The sequence below is a fragment of the Ursus americanus genome, chromosome 3, assembly GCF_024610735.1.
Source record: "Ursus americanus isolate L20-20 chromosome 3, mUrsAme1.1.p, whole genome shotgun sequence".
Lineage (NCBI taxonomy): Eukaryota > Metazoa > Chordata > Mammalia > Carnivora > Ursidae > Ursus > Ursus americanus.
In genome coordinates, this window is record NC_142129.1 from 45,319,379 (window position 1) to 45,336,674 (window position 17,296).

Consider the following 17,296-nt stretch of genomic DNA (forward strand, 5'->3'; position numbering starts at 1 on the left):
GACGTGGGGGCCATGGCCGGAGGTGAGGCAAGCAAGAGCCTCATATGTTACAAAAGGCCTTTCCTGAGTGTCTCCCGGGAGTCTGGATTTTATCCTGAAGGTAGCAAGGAGTTAAGGACGCCAAGCAGAGGAGTACCATAACCACACTGGCATTCTAGAATGGTCCCTGTAGCTGCTGTGGGGAAACAGATTGAATGGGGATGGGTGGGTCCCTGGGAGGCTTTTTTGTCCCCTGTAGTGACCTGTGCTGTTTCCGTCCTTCCTCAGGAGCAAGGTCGTCAGCTGAGAAAGACCATGCTGGAACTAGAGAAGCAAGGCCTGGAGGCCATGGAAGAAATCCTGACCAGCTCTGACCCCCTGGATCCCACCGAAGTGGGGGATCTTTTCTATGACTGTGTTGACACGGAGATTAAGTTCTTTAAGTGAAGTAAGCATTCCCTTTCCCCTTCTTATTTAAATGTTCCCACCTTACTAAATTACCAGCAAAACAAACCTCTCCTGTGTGAGTAAAATGAGAAAGTTCAGATGTGTTAAAGTCACACTCTTGTGTTCTGCCTTGAAGCTCAGCGACGACCCCTTCTCCTACCACGTGGCTTCCCTTCTTTTGCAATGTAACGCGTCTCCATTTGCTTGTCGTTCGATTGTATGACTACTTGTGGATTTGCAGCCGCTCTCATTGCATCTCAGTGACAGTGGACACATGAGCCTTCTCACAGAGGACGAGCGTTCATCAGGCCTCGGAAGGGGGCTCCGCAGTGCTAAGTGTGCAGGAAGAGCAGAATCGTTGGAAGTCTTAGTCTTTCTTTCCATACTGGTTTCTTCCGGGTTAACAAAAGGCCAGGGCTCTTGTGTGGGTGGTTGAGGGAGAAGCTTCCAGGCCTCCCTTCCCAGGAGTGCATGCCTGTCATGCAGAGTGTTCTCCAGATGGGTCCGCTGAGGGACAAAACCAATGGGGAGGAACAAAGGGGGCCCCTCTGGGATCCCAGCTCATCCCAATTCCCGTGATCCTAGAGAGCCCGGCTTCTCTACACCGCACGTGTGTGCGGGGGACCCGTAGACGGCCCCTGCGCGAGGGAGAGCTGGTTAGCCGAGTTAGCTAGAAGTGCCAGCGTTAGAGATTGGGAGGCGGCCGCACGGGTGGCTTCCCCGCACCACTGTGTGGCTCTCCCCAAAGGCCTGAGGCTCTCCCTGCACTGTAGCATGCCACCCTCGGATGTGGCTTTGTGTAGAAACGATTTCAGGCCTGGTTATGGCCGTCTACTTCGGGGTTAATTAAATGGCCCTATGGCCCAGTTCCACCCCACAAAGCTGAGACTTTCTCCAGCTCGTGAGGGAAAGAAAAGGAGAAATTCTTGACTGTTTAGATTTCAGTTAAAGTAGCTGGAATCGGAGCAGCGACTAGATTATCTCAGCAGAGACTTTAATTAAACTGATTTGTTTCCAACGTCGTGTTCACACGAAGGATTTGACTTTCCACCAGAGCACAGAAGAGCGTGTGAGGAGGGCCAGATGGGCTCAGCATTGGGAAGACAGAGGGCAGGGAGGTGACAGATGGACGCCGCTGCGGGGTAGCGACCCAGCCCCCGGCCTTCCTGCCCAGCTCGTTACACCCCACAAGCTGCGTAGGGTGCCGCTGGCTCTCCCCGGCCCTTCCCCTTATTACCAGTCGCTGCTATCGGAGTGAAGGTGGCCGGAGGGGGCAGGCGTCGGGGGGCTTCGCTTGGGCCACTGAAACTCGAAAGCACTGGGAAATGGACCCGGGGGCAGAGATGATGAGCAGATGCGTAAGCAGGGGTAGCCGCTCGCGGAAGGACAGCAGCTTCCTTGCTCCGGCCTCCCCTGGGCCGTGGGGGCCCAATCACGCTTCGTCACTGGTAGGGAGTTGCAAGTGGAAGAACTGTGAGCGTCAGTAATCTCTGAAGTGACCTGGGGTTAGGGACTCTGCACTGGCAGCGGTGCCCTGCACGCCATGCGGGCTGGAAGGGACGTGGTCCCACACGCATATGTGGGCACGGAGGGCCGCGGGTCTTATCGGAACGCATCCTGCGGCTGCTCACCGTGTCTCGTCCAGGGCTCTCCGTGTGCGTGAGTGCAGGGCTTCCTTCTAGAGGGAGCGGCCATCCCCAGGGCGTCTGCTTACAGATGCTAAGGCAGGGGAGGGTGAGGCTTGGGGCAGGGGGTGGGGGGACACAGGTACTTCACTGCCCCTCAGTCCACATGCTCGGGGGTTATTTAAGACAAGGTGATGTGGAAAATCACCCTCAAATTTCACCACATGGTTCACCTCCACGTGTTATAGAAACATTTCGTCAGACCTGACAGGTCAGAGATACCCAAGGTGATCCGGGGTTTTCCCGAAAGAAGTCTAATGAGGCTAAATTACACAGAGGCCCGCTTTCATTATTACGGGCCACACAGAGGTCACGGAGAACCCATCCAGCCAATGCCATTCCCTAGCCACTGTGAAGTGGGAAATACAATGGCTACTTCTGTTAGGGGACATTTGTCCAGCAACTCAAAGAAGGGCCAACCCTAAATGAGAATTTGTCTGCATGTCACAATTGTGATGCCCCTGTCTTACCACCAGGGGGCATGGCAGCCCTCCATGGCACAGCCTGGCAGACGTTAAATGGGGCTGGGATGCTTCCATCCAGCACAGAGGGGGTTCTGTGTACAGTCAGACCCCCAATAATAGCAGTGGACGGATTCTTTGTGCCTTGGGGGTTGTGGGGGAAAGACAGGAAGAGAGTAAGAAATCTGCTGATGCAGCTGGACTCACTTCTAGCGACTTTTCCTCTACTTCCGTCAACTGCTTAAAATATGTTGTTGGAGTTTGAGCAGGCTGTTGGGGAAATGTTTCTTTTTAAATGCTCCTAACAGACGCTGCTTTTGAAAAATGCTTATCATTACGTGGATGATTTCTTGACCAGGGATTGCTTTTCTAAAGGCAGTGTGGGGAAATGAATATTCAAGATGAACTATGAAAGCAATGTTTAAAGGTCAGTGTGTAAATAGCTTCCCGAAATACCATTTGTGTATCCATTAAGACTTGGATGGGGGAGCTGTGCATGCTTTGTGCAGAAAGAAGACATGGCCAGGATGGAATTTCTCCCCTATTCCCATGCCCCATAACCAAACATAAGCTACTTAGTCTTGTCTAGTGGATGGGATTTACCATAGAAGAAGACAGCCCTCGTCCTCTAAGGGGAAAGAGGCTGCAGTAGAAGTAAATTAGCAAAGCAGAGTAGTCCTCTTCATTCTTGGAGGTTGGTTTGGAATTCTAGGTAGAATTCTAGGTAGAATAAGGCTATACTTGAAATTATGGTGATTCTTTAGCGCCCAGTAACATAAGACTCAGTGTTATTATTAGGAGGAGTTTTTCTTATAAGCTGACAGAGCAGGTGTATGCCTATTAGATATTAGCAGTGAAGTTCCTTCACTACTGGGTGAATTGTTAGGTATAAAAAATAATTACCAACCAGGCAAACTACTTTGCTCCCTAACTTATGTCATCCCACATTGGTATAGGTATTCCACCGCTCTGACTGGCCCAGGAGGGAAGCCAGGTGGGACCAGGGTGTCTGCTAGGAACCCACGAACTGCATTCTTGACTGATGAACAGTCAGGCCATTCGTAGGGGAGGTCTTCAGCTGAGCTCTCAGCTTTAGGAAGGAAGCACATGGAAGAAGGAGGGAGGGGAGCCCCCTAGCTGGCCATGCTTGTATGGAGGGGGAGGAGTGGCGGGCCACATGCACGTGCTGTCCCAGCACCACCCTGTGCCTCCCTGTGGCTGTGACATTTCATTCTGCACAGTCCCAAGTCCCAGCTCTCCTCCTATGGCTTGTGTCAAATGTGCTTTATCTGACTGACTTCAAACATTCTGAAATGTCACATGCAGATTTCTCATGGGAATGAATATGTACGCGTTTGCAATCATGTTGTGAGAAGTTAAATGTGTGAGCTGGAAAATGCTATTGGCAGGGAATACTACAAAAGAAAATCTTTCTGTTTCCTGCAGTGGGAACTGACTGTGTAGTCTTAACAGCCTTTTGTACAAATATCTATGAACCAGATAACTTCCCTATCTAGTGCTTGCCCTTGGAATTGTCTCTAAATACATCAAGCATACAATAAAAAAACAACAACAACAACACTGAAGTGAATGTCCTTGTGTTTCATGAATAAATGTGGGCATCAGTCATAAAATAGAAGATGTACGAAGGGGGATATAGTTTTCTGACTGGAAGCTTCAGAAAACCCAGTCAGCTCAGCATTTCCAACATGGCGTACGGTTCTGTGGACAACTCACTCTTTAAAAATAAACACAGAAGCACAATGAGGCACCGCTTCACACCCATCGGGATGGCTGCTATCAAAAAAGCAGAAAGTAACCAGTGTTGGTGAGGATGTGGAGACCCTGAAGCCCTTGCACAGTGTTGGTGGGGGTATAAAATGGCGCAGCAGTATGGAAAACGGTATGGCCGTTCCTCAAAAAAGTGAAAAAGATAGAATTAGCATAGAACCAAGAAATTCTGAGTATATGCCCAAAAGAACTGAAAGCAAGGCCTCAGAGATATTTTTATACCCCTGTTTATAGCAATGTTATTCACAATAGCCAGAAGGTGGAAGCAACCGCAGTGTCCGTTGATGTGATTCTACGTGAAATAAGCCGGTATCCAGAAGGCAAGTATCGTACGATTCCACTTGCACGAGGTCCCCAGAGTAGTCAAACTCACGGAGCTGGAAGGCGGAATGGCGGCTGCCAGGGGCTGGGGGGATGGGGAGCGAGGAGCTGTTGTCAGGCGGTAGAGAGTTTCAGTTTTGCAAGTTGATGAAAGAGTTCTGGAGATGGTTGCCCAATCACATGGATGTACCTAACACTGAACCGTACACTTAAACACGGTTCGGACGGTAAACTTACGTCACGTGTGTTTTACAATTAAACAAAAACCACACTAGAAACGGAAGTCTCGGTCACCAGGACAGCGGATGCCGTCTAGCCAAGCACCTCGATGTTAAGGCCATCGCACGGCTGCTAGATGCCCCTGAAGCGAAAGGCCAGCTGTCTCCGCCCTTGTGACCCTAGAAACGCCAGATTGCTTCCATGGTTTGGGCTCCACTGTGACAGGCAAAAGGCAACGGAGTGTCTTTAGTTCTTGAAGCTAGGACTCCGTCCCTGGTCACAAGTGACTCACGTCAAGGTCAGAGAAGGTGACTGCCCCATTTATATGACAAGGAACGGCTAGCTCTTTAAACCTTATTTCCAACTCTTTTTCCAGAAACGTAACATTCTCCCGCAAAGCTCCACAGGCATGGAGCACGCATTCGTTCGCTAGGGCTGCTGCCCCAGAACACCACCAAGTGCTTGGCTCCAACCACAGAAATGGATTGGCTCGCAGTTCTGGAGACGAGAAGTCCAAAACAAGGTGTCCACGAGTTGGTTCCCTCTGAGGGCTGTGGGGGCGCCTCTGTCCTATGGCTCTCCCCTAGCTTCTGGTGGTTTGCTGGCCTGTGCTCATGTTCACATAGTGTCCCTGTGTCTGTGTCCGGATCCCCCTTCTCACAGGGACGCCATCAGATTGGATTAGGGCCCATCCTACTGCATATGACCTTGTCTTCACCGAACATCTGCAACGACCTTATTCCCGAAGAAGGTTACACTCTGAGACGTGGGGTTAGGACTTCCACATACGCATTTTTGGAAGACATAATTCAACCAGTAACAGAGCAGCTTCGTGAAGGACGCCCAAACGTCTGGGGCCTGGTGTGAGAATCTGGAACTCGCTTCTGGAGGTCCCAGGTCCCAGCCCTGCCCGTGAAGCTGTTTCCCTCATCCTTCTAGCTGCGACCTTTCCCCGCCTTCACTCCAACAGGGGTGCCTAAAATTAGGGCTCCTTCACCTACACAATCCATGGCTTTGACCTTCCTCACCCCCTTCGTCAATGATCTTGGGCCACTGCTTTTCTTCTCCACTCAGACTGGCCCTTTTGGTCGTGAAAGAGCTTCTCTCTACCTCTGCTAATGATAAAACAAGTCAGGTCCTTCACTAATTAGGAGGCAAAGTGTGTGGCGGCGAACTTTGAAATTAGTTTCCAGATGAGACTTATTTCGGGAACATGTATGAATTTTAATTACGTTTCTCTCCTTGCTATCCAACAGCAGAGCCAGTGGGGTGCGCTCTGAGCCGCTCCGTAACCGTCAAAGTGGAATGCTGGGGTGCGGCCCGTGTGAGCTGTGTCTGGGACTCAGCCTGTAATGAGCACGTTTGGACCCTAGAGTGCGGTGTGCGCCCATACCTGCGTCTGTTGGGCCCCAAGGGTGAAGGGCTTGTCTAGGTCTTACGTCACTGCATCTTTACCACTCCATGCTTAGGTCCATTTGTGTCCCCATTTTACACGTAAGGAAACGGAGGCACAGACCGGTTATGTAATTTACACCCCCAAAGTTGTAAGAGGCAAAGTAGAGGGTCAGGTCTATGTCTGCTCCTAAGCCAGCTTACCTAGCAGGTGAACCTCATCTCCCCTGCACCGCATACCAAAGAGGCCACCTGAAAATACTATAATGGGGAGCGAGAGGACACTGCCTCATATAGGTGTTTTGAGGGGTTTGCTAATTTGGGACAGGTGCTCAGTGCACTTCAGATTGAAAGCTGTTTCATTTTAACACAAATTAGAGGCATTCTATAAGCAATACTCTCTGCCCGTTTTCTAGTAATAAAACAACATAGTGTTACCTTTTTTTTTTTTAAGAAAATGAATTTGAGAAAGATTTTCCCTTGGTGGTTTTTCCCAAATACCCATCAGTTCAGTTTAGCTACAAAAACTCAGATTATTTTTTTATGTTTATTTACTTGAGAGAATGAGTGAGAGAGTGAGAAAGAGCATGAGAGAGAGCTCAAGCAGGGGGAGGGAGAGGGACAAGCAGACTCCCCGCCGAGCAAGGAGCCCAACTTGGGGCTGGATCCCAGAACCCCGGGATCATGACCTGAGCCGAAGGCAGACGCTTCGCCGACTGAGCCACCCAGGTGCCCCCAAACTAGGAAAACATTATGTAGGTTAGTTAGAAATGTCAGCTCAGAAAAAAAAGGCCCCATTTTGACCACGGCATGTCACAGCAAGCGTTGGGTCCTATGTGAGTATCCTTTGTGTCCCATCATTCTTAGAAGCTCTTCTAGCCCTGAAAAATGGTTGGCTTACATCAGTACTGCTGACCCTCGATGGGTTTTAACAAGGACACGGGCAGAAGCATTTCCACTTATTAAAGTTTATTAGATACAAAGAAATGAGTCTGAGGAGGGCACATCAATAAATATACATATGAAACACGGGGGAGCCACAGACGACGGTGTCAGTGAGAACACTCGAGAGCGGTAAGGGCGCCGTAACACGTTGCCTCTGGGTGAGTTTATGGTCAAGGGGCTAAAGGTCTGTCCTGCCAGAGGCAGGCACCGCACGAGTTCCGAGGGTGTGAATTCAGTGACAGGTCTCGAGGAGAGATGGGATGCCAGATTCCTGAGATTTCTCCCTAGTTGCAACTTTCGGTTTCTGCTCATCCCTTCCCTCTGTCCTTGATAGTTTTTATTTTTAATTTCTATCCCAGTGGTGCGGAACGTGAATGCATCAACACATCGGGGCAGCCCGTCTCCTCTGAGGGCGGACTTGCCTTTGTCTTGGGCCTTCTTCATTATGATAATTAAAACCCTTGTAATCATTGTCATACAACTGGGAGGGAGATGGAGCAGATCCCATTATAATAAAGAAATCCTGACCTTTTGGAAACCTTCCAGAACCAATAAAGCAAATCAGCTATGCCCAGAGCTGATGACCCACAAAAGCTTCTTTGCCAATTGATTTAGCAGTGACAATTTGGCATGATTGATTCCCCGGAGAAGGGCACTTGACCTTGCTCAGTGGCTCCTCTCTGCAATGACAAAGCACAACAACAGTGTAGGAGGCCATCTCAGTCTTTACTGTAGACAACAGCTCAGTGTGTGCAGTCACGTTTGCCCAAACCCTCCACACCGGCTACCTGTTTTGGATGGCTTGGTCTGGGCACAGTGTCCTTCACCTCTGAGCACATGAGTGGGTTGTTTCAAAGGACACTTGTTTTTCTACTGCTCTTTCCACCCCTCCCTCCCTTTTCTCTAATCTGCACCTATTTTGAGCACAGACCCGGGGTCAGTCTGTTTCCTTCTATTTTCTCTCCTTCCTCTGTTACAGCTTCCCCCTCCAAGGACGGGGAGCATTTGGGGTCAGGCGCAAGCAAACACACACTTCCATTTCCTTGCCAGCTCAAGGAAAAGGGTGTGAGAACAGCAGCCAGAGCCCCTTCCAACCAGTTCCATTTTCAGGGGTGGCTGGACTTGGGCACTTTTCCCCGACAGAGATGTGCGCCCCCCACAGGGAAGGGGGAGCTCTCAGACCAATCAGGTCCTCTTCAGCTCAGAAGGGAGCTAGGTTTGCCTGGCGGGTGCTTCCAGGGTTCCTAAGGGTAGGAGTGAGGCACCAGGTATGTGAGGCAGACACTTGCTAATAGGCCTCGGTCTACACTTACTCGTGTCATATTTTCCATGAAAATCCTGCTCTCCAGGAGGAAGAAAAAAAAAACCCACCTCTGAGATAGAATATGTAATTGACTATAATAATGAGTTATGTATGTTTCTAACTTGCAGAAAAAATACCCAAATCTCATAAATCTCGCCTTGCCCTGGCTGCAAGGATGGAGTTGGGAACTTAGGCGGGACAGGAGGAAAGCCATGGGCACCTGGGCACCAGGGGCACTGTAAACAGGAAGGGCATTGGCTACTTGTAGGAGCATTCAGTTACAAAAGGGCCCTGTGGTTGGCATCGGAGGGCCCAAGCCCACTCTTGCCTTTCTTTTGCATCATATTTACATTAGGCCGAAAAAAAAAAATCCCTGTACTGCGAAACGGAAGCGAGACATGACATCTCGTTCACTGGAGGCTGTGTGGCATTGTCTGGGTGTGGGGACACACTACTCTCTCTGAGCTGCTTCGTTTATAAGGCATTATTTGGTTTGATTTTGCAGTGTGTGTGATGAGAATACACAATCATGCAAATAAGCGGCTGTGGGTACTATAACTTTGGGACTACTTGCAGACAAAGGAATCTTCTAAAAACAGTTCAGAATCTAGGAAGGGCCAGCCCACACGCATTATGTACAGTCATGGAATGGACACCATGGGGTGGGGACAGGGCGCTGTCTGTACTGACGGATGAACGCCAAGATGTATCTTCAAAAAATGGCGAAACATAATAGGTGTGTGGTTTTTTAAATTAAGCAAATAAAAGTCGACTGTCATACTGAGTTAAAGCCTGTGCAAACCACGTATTTACAATAAATAAATGCTCCACTCAGAGCTTATTTGTCAACTGAATTCCAACTTAAGTATGGCGAGGCCAGACACGTTCTCCTGGGGATGCCCATCTGGCGATATGGACCCCCAGGTGGCTCACAGGACATTGGCTTCATCTGTCTTCTCACCGGAGTGTCTTTAGAGATAACTGTGGAAAGACAGGAATATTACCAGGTGGGTTTAGAAGACTCTTCACATGCAAACAGCCCACCCCGGGGCTGGGCACCACAGCTTTCCTGCAGTCATACGAGGCTGCCAGGGTCTGAGGGTCCCATCAGATACAAGGGGCTAATTTTGACCCAGGGGGTTGTGGGTGGAAAAGGGATGAAACAGGACACATAGTTGATGGCGTCTGAAGACCTACCGCCATCTTGGAAACATTCACGAGACCAAACACCAGCACTTGACAGAAACTCAAAAAAAAAAAAAAAAAAAAAAAACTAAAGAATTTGCTGGAGATCCCAGACAAGGCAAAGGAAAAGAGAAAGGGCCCCAGGCCTTCAGATTTCCAGCCCAGGACTCCCACCCGTGCACGGATCACTCGGGGCTCTCCGCCATAAAAGAAGAGTGCCCCCTGGGGGCATTTTGCGATGTCTAGAACCCTGTGATCTCTCTGGGCTGCTGCTTTTTGTCTCACTGAAGTGAAAATGAATTAAGACGGTGTCCATCTAGATGTAAAGAAGATCTTCTTGACTATGGGATGCCCAAGAGAGACTTCACAATCCATCCTTGACTAGACTTTAATGGGCTCCAGTGATGTAGGTGTGTGCCTGCCATGAGACCAGAGACCAGACCTGGCACAATGTTCCACCATTCTTGCCATGTCTGAAGGGGAGGATGACTCCTGTCCTGGTAATAGGAACATGCCAGGAAAAGCAGAGAGGTATACTGGAAGGAGCACTGGGCAAGGAGACAGAAGGCGGGGCATGTGACCTGGGGCAAGTTCCTGAGCCCCTTGGAGCTCAGTTCTCTTGTCTGAAAAAAAGGTCATTAAAGGTATCTCTCCAGCTTACATCACAGAGTTACTAAAAGGATCAAATGAGATCACATATGCAAGTTATCTGAAGAACTGTAAAGACCTATATAATGAATGGAGGGACTATTATTTTGATTATTACTATATTTTCCTGACCACAAGAATAATGTATTCACTGTAGAAAATTCAGAAATTGCAGAAACGCGCTAGGAAAAAAGAAAAAAAAATCAACTGTCATCTCCCAGAGTGGGTACCTGTTAATTTCGTGTGTATTCTCCCTGTTTTCTTTTCTCTGTGCATATATACTTCTCCCTTAACTGCAGTCAGCCAGCCACTTTTGAGCCTGTGATCATCTGAGTGGTTATCACAATTCTTAGCTTAGCTGTTGGTTAGAAAAGGGGGTGCTTGTTCTCCTGCAAGGAACTCATCCCGGCGTCCAGGGTCTTGTCCCCCTTCTCACGTCCCTTGTTGTGCTGTCCCAGGGGGCTGTAGAAGGGCCCAGTTTAACAGCAGGCCACCCTGTTTGCCACATAGAACTCTGAAACAGGAGGAGGCCAGGCCACGACTAAACACGTATTTTCAAAGAAACAAAGGGCCTTTAAAGATAAGGCCCTGTCGTGGGCAGTGAGAGACGTCATCTCCGCCCAGGTTAGGACACAGTCTGTCCAAGCTGCCTTGTGTGAGAGGGAGGGCATTTTTTCAAAGACCATCTTAACCCACAAGAACCCGTCTGGTTCCCCTCCCAGCTTCCTCTAGCCACCAGGACTTGGACTGTGACTACATTTGGCCAAAAGAAATTATCATGTTGATGGGAGAAAAACCCCCATGGGTGCAGTAAGATGCCCTGTATTCCACAGACAAGACAGAACCTTGAATTCCATTTGGTGCACATTACAGAGTTTTGTCTCAGGCCTCTCCAGCCACCATAACCAGGGAAGAACGAGCGGGGAGTGAGTGGGGTGACCGTTGCAGAAGGACTCCAAAGGGGTTCTGGGTGGCCAACCTTGCTTCTGGATGTGCTGGGGATTCTGGGGGAAGCCTCCCTTTCCCTCTTCAGAGTTTGAAACTGTACGCGTTTCATTCTAGCTGGAAACGAAGGTACACCAAATGGCTTTCCCCGAGGACCAAAAAATCTGGGCAAAAAATGTAAAGCTTGAAGGAGAAAGCACACTCTCAGCATGTCTGGGCTCTCTGAGGAGAACTCAGACCTGAGGGAGGTGTTACCTGAGAATTTCTGCCTTTGAGGTCATCCGAGCTCTGCCCTGCCGCCTCGGCGTGGAGCCAGGGACCAGGTGTGCGGCCTGAAAGAAACAGGAACGATCTCACATCTATTGGCCCAGGGACCGCTGTGCGCTCCGCAGAGAACCTCAGACTCAACGGGCACTTAGAGCAACAGCAGAGCGACCAATGGTGACATGAGCCGGTCATCCTGAAACCTTCGGGCTCCCGGCCCTAGGCTGAGAGTTTCTACCCACGGCTTCCATGGCCCAGCCTGGATGTAGAGACATCCCGTCCAATCTGCTGCAAGGGGAACAGGTTATCAAGGCCTGTCGTCTACATGCGTGTGAGAGCTGCTTTGCTCAGAACAAGCCGCCGTCTCCAGACTCGCTCATTTGTCCAGTACCCAACAGGTGCCAAGCACCGTGCTAGGGCGGGTTAAAAAAGGCAGGAAAAGGTAAATATATGCTGAATAAATCAAGCTCTGTTCTAGGAGCTTGAATTCTTTCTTGAATTCATTCTCTAAAATGTATTTTGCTTAAATATTACACAAGTTACATATAAATATATTCTCATAATTAAGGGTTCAAAGAATATGGAAGAAGACAATAGGAATAAAAACCCAAAACCACCTCAAGTGCCTCTTCTTGGCCTAATCCCAGTTTCCATCCCTGAGTCACCACTACTTGCTGTGTATCCCTCCGGATTTTTTTTTTTTTTTTTTGGCATTTACTTGTATGTGTGTGTATATGCATCTATGTGTTTTGGTTGGTCGAGCCAAGTTTTAAACCCACATTCCCCGGCATTCCAGAACTTTCCTGTGAGTCAGGTGTTCCGAATGGTGGCTCTTTCTCTGCGGCATGCAGTAGAAGGCTTATCCGTCCTGCCTCTGTCAAGGACTGGGATTAAATAACCACGTCCCAAAGCCCTCCAGACAATCCAGGCTGCTGTGTTCCTTACAGAGCAGCATGAAAAGCAGAACTACTCACTGCAGATCATTCAAGATAGTGAAAAATTGATAATATCCTGTGTTCAACAAAACTATTTAGGAAATCCAGGGTTCACTAACTATATGACAGAGTATGAAGTGGCCGTTTGAATGTTTACAAAACAAAATAATTTGGGGAGATGTTTGAAATTTAGGAGAAAAAAGGCAGGGTAGAAATTGTATAAATAGGATGACCTCAAATACTTAAAAAAATGGAAATAATATATTGAATGGATTCCTCCTGGATTTACTGTTGTTTATTTTTTTAAAAATCTCTTAAAAATACTTAGTACAACGAACATGTAAGTCATCTTAAGAATCTGTTAAGGTAAGATATAGTTTTTTAAATGAACTAGCACATGGAACTGTCTCTACAACTTATAAAATATTAATCCAATGGACACTGAAATTTTCATTAAAGTACTTTTTAAATCAATGAGTGCCTTTGTTCTAGAATAAAGATATTTTTGGGCAAATAACATAGGGAGTGCTAGGTTTTTAGCCAGTTTATTAACTAAGTTAAAAATAAAAAGACACAGGGGAGCCTGGGTGGCTCAATCGGTTCAGCATTTGCCTTCAACTCAGGTCATGATCTCAGGGTCCTGGGACGGAGTCCCACCATCGGGCTCCCTGCTCACTGGGGAGTCTGCTTCTCCCTCTGCCCCTCACCCTGCCTGTGCTCTCTCTCTCTCTGTCAAATTAATAAATAAAATCTTTAAACAAAAAGTAAAAAGACACTGATACACAGCCCCCGACTTAATTCCATGTGGCAGTACGGCCCTGAAATTACTTCTTAGGTTTAAGAACCTCCAGTCTACTACAGAAAAGCCTTGCTCTAGGCCAGGGTTTCTTAACTTGGCTCTGCTGACATTGTGGGCTGGATAACTCTTGGCTGTGGGGATGGCTGTGTGCTGCAGGCTGTGGGATAGCGTCCCTGCTCTCTAGCCACCAGATGCCAGGAGGATCTCCCCCAGCCCCCAGAGCATTTGTAACAACAAAAAATGTCTCCAGACAGTGCCCCATGTCCTGGGGGTGGGGAAGGAGGGGCAAAATCCTCCCTTTGGAGAACCACTGGGCAATAAGACAGGTTTCTCTGTAGGAAAGTGGTACCTGCTAGTTTTCATAAATATGACTGGAAACAACAGCAGAGCTAAAGGAGAATCAATTTCTTCATAAAACAGGAGGGAAAATTTTGCATTTTGCTATAAAAGAAACTTCACTGCTGCTAGAAGTGTGTGGCCAGGGGTTAGGGTTCCTCGGGGTGGTTTTTTTTGTTTTTTTTTTTAAGATTTTATTTATTGGGCCGCCTGGGTGGCTCAGTCAGTTAAGTGTCTGCCTGTGGCTCAGGTCATGATCCCAGGGTCCTGGGATTGGGTCTGGCATCTGGCTCTCCACTCGCGGGGTGTCTGCTTCTCCCTCTCTCTCTGCTACTCCCTCCTGCTCCTGCTCTCAATCTCTCTCTCCACCTCGTACGCTCTCTCTCTCAAATAAATAAAATCTTCTATTTATTTATTTGAGAGAGAGAGAGAACATGAGTAGGGGCAGTGGGAGAGGGAGAAGCAGACTCCCCACTGAGTAGGGAGTCCAACACGGGGCTCGATCTCACAACCCTGAGATCAAGATCTGAGCCGATGGTAGACGCTTAACCGACTGAGCCACCCAGGTGCCCCTGAGGGTGCTTTTAATACACATACTGCCTTAGAGGATTTTTTTCCGCCATGAGATGTCACTAGAATCAGTAGAATTCAAAAAGGAGAGTTCTTCTGCTGAAATAGTCCTTTACACGGGCTGTGTTTCCGCAGAATTGTGTTTCAGGTTCACTTAAAAAACACTGGTTTTCAAACTTTTGGCAACACCAACTTGTATTATGAAATACTGTTTACCTCCCTACCCGATCCCATGCACCTGAGGGCCCCCAGAGCAGCCCAAGTGACCCCTGCCGTGGTCTCCAGCACACGGATGGCCCCTCCGCTTTGGTGCTGAACAAAGCAGCCAGATACGAAAGCCTTCTCGGAGCTGCGAGGCCTAGAGAAGAAAGTCTGTGCCGCACTGAAGAAGCAGAGACTTGAGGGCCAAGCTGGCTTCCAGCTGTATTTTTTGTCATTTGTAAACCAAGCCAGCCTGTGCCTTTATGCAGAGGGCAGGAGAGAATTCACAGACGTGGCTGGCCATTCAAGCCGGGTCTCTTTGAGAGCCTCCCAGAACTCCGCCAGCCTTGCAGCGGGACTCCTGTGGGCTGGGGACGTGAGTTAGCACGAAGCTGGACTCCTAGGAGAAGCAGATCTCACCGGCGACCCTGGGCCAGCACAGTCTCTCCAAGCTAAGGGCTATGTGGCACAGGCTGGAGAGGGAGCAAGGTGTGGTACACAGAGCACTGGACACGGAACAGAGAACCTTAGCCCGAGCCCCAGCTTTGCCGTCAGCTGTCACCAGGGGTGGCTATCCTATTCCTGTCCCGGTTTCTTCAGCTGTATATGAAGGAGTTGGGCTGGACAACCTCAAAGAGCCCTTCTGTTCTAACACTGGGGGCCTCTCACAGTCTTGAACCAAAGGAAATGACAGGTTTCATTGGGAATGATAATTCTAGTATCTGCCAGATCGAGACCTTAGAAAGTACATATCCGGCCTTTCCTCTCCTTCCCCACTGTCATGTCATAGTTGAGGTTGGTATGAGCCTTGCCACTCCTTCCGGACCACTTCCCGCTTGTAGAGAACTTAGCGGGGTCACCCTGTGTACCACGGGGCCACACTTCCCCTCCACAGGTGCTCAGACCAGGTGTTGGCCAATCAGAGTCTCTCTCCCAATAATTTGGAATTTTTAGAATTTTAAAATTAGTTTTAATGATTATTAAAAATAATATATATTTGTTATAGAAGACTTGGAAAAAATCATGAAGCATAAGGAAAACAAAAATCACCCAGCATTCTACTATTAAATGCTAACCACTCTGAACACTTTAGTGTACGTTTTCTAGCCTCTTTTCTCTCTATTTGGTCAACATCTTCTCCTTTCCCCTCTCCATATAGATTTACAAAATCATTTCTTTTTTAAAATCAAATTTCGGTTCTACTTTATGTACTTTTAGTGTACTGGTGTTTTTGCTTTTCCTTCTCAAACATTTTCTCATGTTGCTGAATAGTCAACAACACTATTTTAATGGATGCATGGCATTCTATCCTGTGGCTCTTCCTTAATTTATTTAACCCCATTGCTGGGGGTTTGTGCTGTTTCCAAATTTTTTATTCTGCAAATGTTTAGCAATATATATATATATATATATATATATATATATATATATATATAGGCATTCTTATCAATTTTAGAGAGAGAGAGAGAGAGCACACATGCGTGCATGAGCCAGGGGGTGGGCAGAAGAGGGAGAGAGAGAGAATCCCAAGCAGGCTCCACGTTCAGCACAGAGCTCAATGCAGGGCTCGATCTCATGACCCTCAGATCGTGACCTGAGCCCAAATCAAGAGCCAGATGCTCAAGTGCCTGAGCCACCCAGGTGCCCCGACACTCTTGTCTATTAATTCAACAAGCATTTATCGAGTGTCTGCGTGCCTGGCCCCATTCTGGGAGCTGGCGATAGACCAGTGAGTAAAAATTCATACCATCCCTTCTTTTCTGGGCCTTACACTGTACTGGGGGAAACAGAGAAAAGACAGGCAAGTATATAATATGTCAGGAAGTGACAAATGCTTTGAGAAAGCAGAATGAAGAGAACAAAAGTGATGGGGAGGGAAGGGCTGCTATTAAATAAAGACTGGTCAGAGAAGAACTCTCTGACAAAGTGCTATTAGATCAAAGACCCAAAGGATGCAGGGAGTGAGTCTCACAGACATCTGGGGAAAGTGTCCCATAGAAGGAACAGCAAGTGCAAAGAGCCCAGAGCCCAGAGGTGGGAGTGTGTTTGGAATGTTCTATAAGCTGTCGGTGGTCTGTGCTGTTGGAGCAAAATGAGGTTTTGTAGGGAGTGGGGCAGGGTGTGTGGGCACTTCCGGTAGGTCCTCTGAGCCATGGTGGGGATTTCTAACTGACACAGAGTGTGACGGGAACTCAGGGAAGGATTTGGAGTAGAGGGTGGTCTGCCTGGACTTGGGCTTTAGACGAATCATGGGGCCTGCAAGTATGGAGCAGGGAAGCCATCAGCAGCTTCCCGCAGCCTCCAGATGAGAAACGACAGTGGTTTTAGCCAGGCTGAGAGTAGCAGAGGAGGTGAGAGAGAGCAGATTGGGCATACATTTCACAGAAGGAGCCCTGAGATTTTCCTGGTAAGCGGGATGTGGGAGCAGAAGAGAAAGAAAGAAGCCAAAGATGACTCCAAAGTGTTTGGCATAACAAAAAATGGAGGACCGGTGAGCACAAAGTGGAAGGAGGAGGAGAGAGAGGGCTGTCAGAAAATCTAAGCGAAGATGTGCTTCATAGGAGGGAGTAATGGATTCTAGATAACACCTCTGACCCCTGGCTTTGGCAACATGGAGGTCCCCTGGTGGCCTTGCTAAGGACTCTTTCCATGGCGTGGTAGGAGGAAAATGTCTGAGAGGACAGGAAGAGAGGAAGTAGACATGGCACTGGCTGTGAGAGGAGCAGAGAAATGGCCCAGGGGCCAGAGTAGGTCAAGGGAGATGTTTTATAGACATGACAACACTTTCGCCAGCTCAGAGGAATAAGGGAGTAGTCTAGGACAGCAATGGTGGTAAAAGAGTGGGTTGCTGGAAGACAGCTTATGACGAG

General features: G+C 48.4%; 2 protein-coding genes across 4 annotated transcripts in view; one reads left to right on the forward strand and one right to left on the reverse strand.

The window, feature by feature from the left end:
* Nucleotides 1–4,153, forward strand: part of SCRN1 (secernin 1) — a 60,446-nt gene extending 56,293 nt beyond the window's left edge. For both annotated transcript variants that reach the window (XM_045792950.2, XM_045792949.2), the window contains one exon: nucleotides 268–4,153. In XM_045792950.2, the coding sequence (XP_045648906.1) occupies nucleotides 268–426 (159 nt within the window). In that variant the 3' untranslated portion in view covers nucleotides 427–4,153. The remainder of the gene's footprint in view (nucleotides 1–267) is intronic.
* Nucleotides 4,154–7,247: 3,094 nt separating this feature from the next.
* Nucleotides 7,248–17,296, reverse strand: part of WIPF3 (WAS/WASL interacting protein family member 3) — an 82,500-nt gene continuing 72,451 nt past the window's right edge. The window contains exons 8-9 of one of the 2 annotated variants that reach the window (XM_045792951.2): nucleotides 11,577–11,653; nucleotides 7,248–9,524 (exon numbers count right to left, since the gene is read on the reverse strand). In XM_045792951.2, the coding sequence (XP_045648907.2) occupies nucleotides 9,501–9,524; nucleotides 11,577–11,653 (101 nt within the window). In that variant the 3' untranslated portion in view covers nucleotides 7,248–9,500. The remainder of the gene's footprint in view (nucleotides 9,525–11,576; nucleotides 11,654–17,296) is intronic. The other variant, XM_087860950.1, reaches the window with a different exon arrangement.